This window comes from Silene latifolia, chromosome 6, assembly GCF_048544455.1.
Source record: "Silene latifolia isolate original U9 population chromosome 6, ASM4854445v1, whole genome shotgun sequence".
Taxonomy (NCBI): Eukaryota; Viridiplantae; Streptophyta; class Magnoliopsida; order Caryophyllales; family Caryophyllaceae; genus Silene; species Silene latifolia.
In genome coordinates, this window is record NC_133531.1 from 1,322,444 (window position 1) to 1,333,777 (window position 11,334).

General features: G+C 32.7%; 1 protein-coding gene across 1 annotated transcript; it reads left to right on the top strand.

Annotated features, from left to right (window-relative positions):
* Nucleotides 1-1,000: 1,000 nt before the first annotated feature.
* Nucleotides 1,001-4,687, top strand: LOC141585906 (protein TIC 20, chloroplastic-like). Its single transcript, XM_074406980.1, has 3 exons — nucleotides 1,001-1,184; nucleotides 3,209-3,358; nucleotides 3,821-4,687. Exons 1-3 carry the CDS (start codon nucleotides 1,178-1,180, stop codon nucleotides 4,486-4,488), a joined length of 825 nt encoding a protein of 274 aa, XP_074263081.1. The 5' UTR covers nucleotides 1,001-1,177; the 3' UTR covers nucleotides 4,489-4,687.
* Nucleotides 4,688-11,334: the final 6,647 nt, after the last annotated feature.

The window sequence follows — 11,334 nt, forward strand, 5'->3', positions numbered from 1 at the left end:
TGAAATCCAATCTATCTATGATTCTATATATACTCCCTCTATGTTAGACAATTATACCCCTCCTATTCAATACTCCTATTTTCTTTCCTATTTCCTTAAACGAATTATTCACGTTTTCTTCCCTTTTATATTTCGGAAATTTTTACTCTTATTTTTTTTTTGGCAAATTTAACAAAAATAACCTAAACTTTAAACAGCCTTCCAAAAATAACCCGACCTTTTAACTTAAACAATAATAATCCAACCTTTATATTTTTGTCACAAAAATATCCCGAAATCTCACCTAAACAAATTTCTACCAAATATTGATAAATCGGACTGTCCGAATCGGTCCAATTTACTTGTTCGTACCAATTTTTGAACGCCTCTACCGAAAACCCATCGATTAACCTTACTCGTCCTTCCCTTTTTCTCGATTGTTATCTAAAGCCATCTTCATCTTCACCTCATTATCTCTTCACGTGCTAGAAAAAAGAGCTACCTTATTAAAGTTTCTGCGGACAAAAGTAAAAGAAATAGATTTGAACCAATTACAAAGAGCATAAACGTCACGATAAACTAACGATATGTCGGTTTTATTTTGAACACGATGTTGTAGATCTTCAATCACGGACAAGCAGTCGCCTTCCAAGATGATATTTCTCAAACCCAGCTTTTGAAAGCGATTTATTGTTTAGTTTTGATATGTTTGACTCAATGATGAAGTGACAAAAATCCAATAATAGATCAAATGAAAAAATGAAGTAATTAGAAACAATAATTATCCGGTCCAAACCTAACGCGACCAACCCTTGAATTGACCCGAATCCAACCCAACCCAACCCAAAGATTAGGTTGACCCGAATCCAATATGACTTGATTCCTCATGACGAACTCAAACCCGACCTGATTACCACCTCTAAGATGGGGTGCTACCTTTGATGGGCTTTTACTACTTCATTTTCCAAGCATAAGCCCAAACACCTTGACTAAACCAAACACAAACCATCAAAAATATAAAGGCGGAATTCCTGAGAATTCTACACAACTACAACTCGTTATACCAAATTACTCTGACAAAGCTCCTCAATTTTCCTTCTTCTACACCCTTAGAATCATCCCTGCTCTCTCTAAATAATCTTCAATAATTGCAATTTTTAAGGGTTTAATCACCATTTGTTCATATTCATAATAAAAAATGCAAGGTAACTCCATTAATATTACTTTTGCAAGTTAATTTTTTTATGCTTTGTTAATTTTGCATGTTTAATTCTGGTAAATGTTAATTTCATTGTGTTTTTTGACTTTTGATTGTATAATATTGTTGGGTTTTGAGTATATAATGTATTAGTGAATTTTTATTTGAAATGATTATGTTTACATGTAAATTTTGTTCTGCCCTAAGATTTTTTCTGTTGAATTTTTATTTTCTGCAGCAAGAATTGTAATTTATGTTATTAAGGTAGTAATTGTTAGTAAAATCAGTGTTTTCAAGGACTTTGTAGAGGATATACGAATGTATGCCCCCGTCTCAGTCAATTGTTTACCTTTTTTTATTCTTTGCGGGGTATTTTAATCCAAGCTAAGCAGATGATTAAAAGGAGGGAGTATTAGATTGATTCATAAGAGGGAGAATTAGATTAGCTAATGGAAACTCTGAGATGCCCTAGGATCTCGAATTTTTCGACTGCCCTAGTGACTGATACCGCATCTTGTTCAATAGGTTCTTTACATTTGATTAAAATAGTTCTCATAAGAAGTGAAAACGTAAAAAATCTATTGAATGGGAGGAAGTAATTTAAATCGAATAATTGAGAGGAGAAATAAGGTTTGGGTAAGTAGTTCTGCAATCAGACGCCACGAGAATTCAGGGTATGCCCCCGTCTCAGTCAATTGTTTACCTTTTTATATTCTTTGCGGGATCTTTTAATCCAAGCTAGATGATTAGAAGGAGGGTGTATTAGATTGATTCATAAGAGGGAGAATTAGATTAGCTAATGGAAACTCTGAGATGCCCTAGGATCTCGAATTTTTCGACTGCCCTAGTGACTGATTCCGCATCTTGTTCAATTGGTTCTTTACGTTTGATTAAAATAGTTCTCATAAGAAGTGAGAATGTAAAAAATCTATTGAGAATGGGAGGGAGTAATTGAAATCGAATAATTGAGAGGAGAAATAGGGTTTGGGTAAGTAGTTCTGCAATCAGACGCCACGAGATTTCAGGGTTTGGGGTTCACTGAAAAGGTCAAAGATGAAAGCCAGTCCCAAAAGCTTCCTGCTTTAATGGATGGTAAAGCGTATTTTACTGGACTCGGTTAGAAAATGTGACACGGGCGTGCGCTCAGGTGTAAAATTTGTGTTTTGGCTGTGAATGAATTACTAAGTGTTGTACCTATGTCGACTGTCGTACTGATGTTAGACTGTCGAATGGTGGTCATGTTGGATGCGTGTATGTTTGGGGGTCAAAGTATCATAACACGGATCTAACTAAGTTTGCGATGGAGACAACTAACGTTATAGAAACTGAACTAAGTTGGAGAATGTTACGATTCTTCCTCTGCTACCAAATTGTGTGGCAGAGTCCTTTCACTTCAATACTCAAAATCTATTACAGAGAACTTATCATTAACATCTGTTTGCCTACATGACTCTAGAATTCAGACGGATATGAAATTCTTATTTGCTCGGATCTCCATTACTGTAAAATGTCTATTCCGTAACTTGCTGGCTGTATGCCTGTATGTTCCAGAACAGCTGTTTAGGAGAGCAAGCTTTATAGTCTATGATCTCAAATGCTCAAGTCACGTAACTCCTACGATCATTTCCACATTTTTCCATATAGTACCTTTGCTGTATGAATCTACAAGAAAAAGTTCAGCAACGATACAATCCATTACCTTAGGGCCTCCAATGCTTATCCAGGGTCGGAATCTTAGATTTGTACCGGATAACCATAGATGTAAAATTGCATTAGAACGCACTCGTAGTTTAGCAAGCCTTTTTATTTATGTCCTTGTATTTCAAAGCCAAAGAATGGTAAGCATTCGTCTCTATCGGCCAAGGAAATCGCAATGTCAATCTATAATAGCATTAAATTTCTGAACAAATGGACTCTAGCTGTCGGTTTTAAGATGGTCTGAGTCTGGTTAAACTGTATTGAGCGCTGTTCAGTGTTTAGTGGATGTGCATTTTCTGATTTGCTCTGCTTATGTATTGATTTATGTCCCAGCGCTGGTAGCAAAACCTTTCACTTGCACACCAATTTGTCCTACTCTGAAGCCAAGGTTGCGTAGTCATATAGCTGCTCGTTTAGAGGTTCCAACAAATCTTCCTTTTCGCGTGAAGGCAGCATTTCCATGTATAAAACTGAATGCTACAGGTAACTTGATGCTCTTACTATCACCTTTATCTTTGTTAATTTATCATTTTCTTGCTGCGTCCCGTGTGAAAAGGTCTCACATCTCAGACTATCCAAACAATCCCCAGTGAGATGCAAGGCCATTATGTTTAGTTTTTTGTGTTATCTTCTTGTAAACTAGTATAAATCCCGCGCGAATGCGCGGTTTTTTTAGATGGGAATATTAAAGAAAATTACAATTATACAACTGATATTTAACTCAATTTGAAATTTAATTGTAAAATTTATTAATATTATTAATGTTTTGTATTAATGGGTGGAAAAGAGAAAGTTTAGTATAAAGCTCAATTACATATATGATATAATGAAAGCCCAATTATAGCCAAATTTATTTAGGCGGAAAAATTTGGGAGATCTCTTATTCTTTTAGTATAAAGGGGACTGATAATTACAATTACTGATTGATGCTCTTAATCTTACCAGCTCGCACCCTTCAAGTTCATGCCTTGACGACTCCGTTTATGAGCACACCTCTAAAGTTTGATCCCTTGAACTGCAGCGCGGGAAAGCTGTTTATGAGCACGACTCAAAAGTTTAATCCCTTGAACTGCAGTGCAGGAAACCTGCCTGAAAAAAGACGGACCTATTTACGAAAGGCATCAAAATACCCTCCAAGGACCGAGAAGCCCAAATGGTGGTTACGATCTCTTGCAGGCCTACCATATCTATTACCCTTCATAGATCAATTATCCTGGACCTTAGCGCATCCAAATAACCCATCTCCGTTCCTTGAAAACTTTGACAATTTCGTATTCCCCTTGATAAGTACCTTTCTTTCTCTCCCAAAGTTTCTCCTTGCCACTTACTCGATCATCCTCTATTTTTGGATAGTTAGGCGGAAAGAGTGGCCGCATTTTCTCAGGTTCCATGTTATGATGGGTATTTTGTTGGGGACTATGGTGCAGACGATTGGAGTTTCCGGTAATTGGTTCCCTGCTTGGGCCTTTCCTCCTTATTTTTGGTCAATTGCTACTTTTATCTTCGTAATTATAATCTTGGAGTGCATAAGATGTGCTCTTCTAGGAGAATACGCCGGTTTTCCTTTTGTCAAGGATGCGGCATTCATGCATTCCGACTTGAACCTGAGATGATTGTATCAAGCATCCAAGACCATGAGCAGCAAAAGATAGTTGATTAGAGTGTCATTATTCGTCATACTATACGATATACGGAGATCCAATGTACTCACTATTGAACCCTATTTGTTGTTTCTTTAGTTATATTTTGTCGAATCTTGTTCGGGTTTTAAGTGAAATTTATTTATGTTATGTTGTATTGCCTGTATGCAAATGTGCTCCAAGGGTTTAGACTGGTTATGTAGACTGTAGCTTGGTAAAGCTGTATAAGATCATTTTTCGAGCTAAACACTCATGAGCGGACGCAAGTAATTTGAATTTGAGACTGTATTTTAGCTTCCGGTTTTCTGTGGATCGGCAAAGGGTACGAAGAATCAGCGAAGGCCCTATAATGAATCTTGTGTCGTGTTTTGAATCGACTGACTTCTATGTCATCTAAAAGAATCGTCCAAGTTAAGTGAGATAATCGTCTCAGATTCCATCGTATTCTAAATATGAACACAACTCCCGTGAAAATCAAAGCGGGTGACAAATTTCATCGTAGATACAGAGGATGCTAGATGTTAGAAAAATGGCTTCATATTATTGGCGTCCTTTTGTAAGTGTCGTTTGACGTTTTGGTTGATTTGAGTAATTTGGAAGTTTGATAATGAGGTCAATTATAATGCAATGTTGTGTGACAAGAACAATTTGTGTGAAGGATATGTAAACAATTGGTCTTTAAATAAGTGGATACATAGTTTTCATTCATTATCTTCCAAAGATGCATTATTTGTGGTTTATGTCATGGCATTCATCATAAATGTTGATGACCACATCTATATGCATAGTTTACTCATCATGAGTTATGGGCTCAACTCTATGATCTAATAAGAATTTTGGAATTGAAATTGAAATTGAAATTTTTCTATTTACATAAATATTTTTGTACTCCCTAATTGTTTTATACGGACTCGATTTGAAGAGCATATATATCAGACCATAAAATTTTGTTCGGATAAGATCTACCATAGTTTATGTTCCGGGTGTAATTAAGGCAGATTTATTCTGCGTAAAGGCAGCTTGTAGAATGATGGGCTTTGCTTGACTCTTCCTTTCGGCCTCTCCGAAACAATGAACAAAGCGAGGCTCGGCAGTGCAGGCGTCTCATTCCGCTCAAGTCGATAAACTTAAAAGGGATTAAGTTGTGTGTTACTTGGCACAAAATATATTGTAGAGAGATAAGAGAGTTTATACCAGATTAGTGTGTTTAACTGATTATTTTCGGGTCCTTTCCTCAATGAGGGTTGAGGAGTATTTATAGACTTTCACCTTTTGTCACGTAGTGACCAAGTGGCCAAGTGGCTAGCGGTGGAAAAGCTGTTCTACCCTCGAGGGATCCATGGCGGCGTGGGCCATGTTGACTCCATGCCGAGGGGTCTTGGATGTGAGTACGCGGATGTGTATCCATTTGGCTAGTTGCCTAGCGAGACCCAAATGAGCCATGGCCATTGCGTCGGTTAATTTGTCAAGGTGTTGACTTCTTTGTGGATATCTTTGACCTTGCTCAATATGTTGACTCGGTCAGCGGGTGCAGAATATGCCCCATCAGTTTATTTGGTTTGATCTCCGGTCCGACAATTCATATTATTTCGGTTTTCAATCAGGTCTTGGACCAAATCGAACTACACGTTCTTCAAAAAAGTACAGTATAAATTTTCGCTAATTAGTTGATACTCGTATTCAACACATTATAAGAAAACTATATAAAAAAATAACACCTCTACTATATTTCCTTAGTTTTATTTTCGATTTATCTATTTTGATTCAATTCGGTTTAGCATCGGATAAAAAAACACCTCTACTTAAACGCTATCTCTTTTTTGTGATAGGAGTCATTTTTTCATTTACAAGTGGTTTTTTTTTTCGGCCAAACTATATAAAGTCTATAATATAAAATTTCAATGAAGTCAAAATGTCGAATTAATCTAATTAGTCTGCGTGTTCCATCAACAGCAAAGCTCAATCAACCTATTATTTTTATTTTTTGTGAGGGGGACCCTATAAATATATTGATTGTGTAGAAATCCTCATGCAAGACTAGTTTGTCCGTTTGTCGTATACTAATAATTGTCCCACCATCACACTTTTTGTCTCTTAATAAAATCAACTTTAAATACATACAAATTGATTTTGTAGCATTAAATAAAATGCAGTTTGTAACGTCAAATCGTCAATATTAACCATGAATCTATTATTTTGCATGCGTAGAAAGTAAACCACAATTTGTGCTATTGGTGTAGAAATGTAGAATCTGACTTAGTGGCGGAGCCGAGAATTGAATTTAGCGGGAATGAAATTTTTTAGAGGGCGAAGCAGTGTCATAATGTAAATTAAAAAATAATAGAAAATTTCAACTAAAAACTTCGAAAGTTTCAGTCTTTAATAATGGCGAACTCCCCTGCTAGTCCTCCTTTAGCACCACCACTGATGTGACTCGGCAAAGTATAGTTTCGGGCAAAAGAAGTATTACAAGTATTAGGGTTAGAACCTACGTGAAATATTTACCTATGTTTTAACCATTTGAAATAAATGAGCGGGCTAAATATTCACCATTATTTGATTTCAAATTGTAAGAAACTATGCATAATTGCTTCAAAATTATCTGGCCATTTATATTGCTAGTTTAATTGTCAATTTCATAACAATCAATTTTATACTCATTATCATAAATCTTGTGGCAATAAATCTTTGACACCTCTTCTACACTTGAAAGGGGAACGTCTCTTTATGTTGTTATAGTTTAATGACATCTTATATAAAAAAATAAAAAATTACACTTAATCCAAGTTTAATAGAGTGTGGACTGTGGAGTACTCCAATAGTCCTATGAAAGAGGCTCATTTAGACTATTTTCGTGTCTTATTTTATATATGATTATCTTTACCTTCAGACACATCTTTCTCTTATGAAATTTACAAAAAAAAAAAAAAAATATTGTTGATGTGTCAAATAAAAGAGGGCGGGAGATATAAGATGAGACACGAACATGAGACACCGACGAATACACAATTATTTTCAAATTTCATGGGGCAATAAAGTTTAATTCCCTTTTTTTAAATGAGGCGTAAGACCATTATAATATATGGAAAAAGATAACCTATTGTATATCATGATAGTTCGTCACCATTAGACTATGATTTTTTCTATGAAAAAGTGTAAGTGTGTAAGCATGAAAACTTTGGTAAAGTTAACGCACATTTGTTATAACAAGTATGATTAAGTATTGATGATGATTAGCTATCCAAATATATTCTTGTTCATTGGTTCTTGGTTTATTTTACGTCATGGTTAAGTTAAGCTAGTGTGTTATAAACTTATGAGTTATGACTAGTGTTATTAACTCTTTCCAAAAGCCATACATAAATTAATCCAAGCTTTGAGTCATGCTAGCACCATAAATGTTATTAAAAAAAAAAAAATGTTTGCTATTTTACTCATTATAATATTTATGAAGATAGTAAGGCTCTCTTTGGTAAAATTAGGTGAAAAAATATTTAAAATTTGAAAAGGTACCTGAAAACTGAAAAATTAACAGAAAATTAGGAGCTGATAAGATAACTGATTATATAAAAAAAATGTTTGGTAAACTAACTGAAACAGTAGCTTATTTTGGTGAAATTACGCAAAATGATGTAATAATTTGTTAATATTATAGATTGAAGAGGTAAAAATAGAATAAAAACTAGGATCAGGTACCTGAAATCTCAAATGTTACCATAGGTAGCATTTCATTTGAGGTAACTTATTTGACAAATAAGCTACTTGCCAAACATTTCCCAAAAAATAAGCTACCTGAAATTTGTGTCAAAAAAGCTACTCCAATCGAAAATGGTACCTGAAAAGTCGTGACAAATAGAGCATAAATACCAAGTTCTTTTGTGCTTATATTTATATAAATTGGTTACGATATACAATTGTGTAGCGTCCGATAGAAAATACTTTCTCTGTTTAAATTGTTTATTTACTTTTAATTAAAATATTCTCATAATAACATACAAAGTAAACAAATAACTTAAACGGATAGAATACTTGTAAATTGGATATTTAGTGAGGTTAATAGTTTCATTATAAATAAATAAATATGGTGACTTTTAAGGCAAACAAAACACTAATGTAAGTTTGGTGTGGAAAAGACAAAAGTCATTAGCAACAATGATTGTCAATTACGCTCCAAAGCAAAACCAATTAAACAAATTGATTACCAAAGAATACCAACTCTTGACATAATCAACTTCTTCTATGCATGTAATTTTACTCCTTCTTAGCTTAATAATTTTTGTTTACACTCTTAAGAATACGTATGAGGGATATTGAAAAATGTAAAATTTACGCATTACTCCGTATATAAAAATGGAAGGAGTATTATGAAGTAATATACATAAATACGTTTGTATTTTTACTTATTATCGCCACTAAGCAGATTATGTTTTCTATTCTATGTCGTCTATCGTCTAGTTGTCGTAGCCTACTACTCATATGCATTGAATTTAATTAAGTAACAAAATTAACGATAAAGTATGTACTTTGTAGATTGTATTAAATCGATGATTGTATTAAGCAATTATTGTTACTTTTCCCTATGGTATATACTTAATCCGTTTTAAACTTATCACGAATAAGGTTGTCTTAAAGCATACTTACTTCTCATTGAATGGCTGACTCACATTGAATGTAGCTACGTTTTTCCGCATGTTGCATGTACAATAAGTCACAAATTTTAACCTACTTACCATCTCGAGTTTTATTTGCGTAGTCATCCAAAATTAAAGGATAAATAATGTTCAATTTTAACCTCACCTACTCCTCTTTTCCGCATCTTCCTAAACCTCTTGTTGATGATAAGTCAATCGGGAAAGTGGTGATTGACCCCCATAACTTTGTTCAATTGTGAAATTAACCCCCACAACTTTCAATTGGAGTAATTTGGCCCCATAACTTACATAATAAGTGAAATTAAACCCATTTATCAAAATCTCACGAGAAATTCAATTTATCATATCAAAAAAGTAAATTGGTTATGTTTTTATGAAAAATACAAAAAAAAAAAGTTTACAAAAATAAAATAAAAAATTAGCATAAATTAGATAGAAAAAATTAAAAATACTTTACAAAAATTAAACAATTTATTATTTTTATATAAGTGCTGATTTTTTTTCAACTTATTTTTATAATTTTTGTAAAAAACATTCAATTGCAAAAAAAAAAATTAAACTTTTTTTTACATACGTATGTAATTCAGTATGATTTTTTGAAAAAAAAAAATTAACAATTTTATGTGAGTTTTTTTTGAAATGTTGAAAAATAGAAGATTTTGAATATTTTTTTGCCCTTTTATTATATTTTTTATATTTTTTGTCATAAAAATATTTTATTCCGATTTCTTATTTTAACATAACTACCTAACAAAATATTTTGTAATTAAAAGTTTTTATAAAAATTGAAAAAAAAAAATTGAAAAACCTGTACTTTATATAAAAATAATAATTGTTTGCTTTTGTAATGTATTTTTAATTTTTTTATCTAATTTATGCTTTTATTTATTTATTTTTTGTAAACTTTTATTTTGTATTTTTCATAAAAATATAACCATTTTTACTTACTCTTTTTGTTATGATAAATTGAATTTCTCATGAGATTTTGATAAATGGGTTTAATTTCACTTATTATGTAAGCTATGGGGCCAAATTACTCCAATTGAAAGTTATGGGGGTTAATTTCACAATTGCACGAAATTATGGGGGTCAATCACCACTTCCCCGATAAATCCGGGAAAGATTGATGAACTATATAATTAGTTGTATCAGGGGTAGAATCTGAGTTTTGTAATAAAGTATTTGATAGGGTAAAGCACGGATCGGATATCCGATCCAAAGTGTTAGTTCGGATCGAATATCCATATTAGAAATTCTGAAGTTAGATATCCAATATTCAAACCAAATTTCTCGGATATCCAATGTTCGGGTATCCAAAATAATCGGATCGGATGCGGATATCCATCAGATATCCATACTTTTGACTTTATTTTAAAATTAAGTTTGAAACACGATTATATTCATCGTCTTACAAGATGATTTTCTTTAGTATTCTTACTCCAATGTTCTCGACATAAATTTTAAGTACCAGTTACATATTTTTTTAATATTTTAAACATTAATAAAGTTGTTGTATCAAATAAAATTGTATTTTCTCGAAATTATACTAGAAAACTATAGTTTCGGATCGGATCAGATATCCAAATGTTTTAATCCTAATATCCATATCCAAACCAAAACCAAAGATTTCGGATCGGATATCCAAACCAAACTTAACTTTCGGATTAGATATCCAAAAATTCGGATCGGATTCGGATAGGATATCATCAGATCGGTTTGGATAATCGGATTTTTTGCTCTACCCTAGTATTTGAGATTTATGTTAAAAAATATGAGTTTTATTAGAAAGTATCTGAACTCATCTATTTACACATTAAAAATATAAACTTTGAATTAGTTAACTAAAAATACATATAAGTTCAGATTCTTATACTTTGGTTGTACAATGCTCTATATACAAGTATACAACTGGATATATAATCCTATTTGTGATGATAAATGGATCGATCTTATTCTATAAATTTTAATCATTTCTCAAAGTTTAAGAGATGTGAAAAATGTTATACCAGTACAAAGTATATGAGAAGATAATTAAGTACTTCTTGTTGATGATAAAATGGATCGATCTTATTCTATAAATTTTAATCATTTCTCAAATTTTAAGAGATGTGAAATGTTATACAAATTACAAAGTATACGAGAAGATAATCTATTTCTATAAACTACA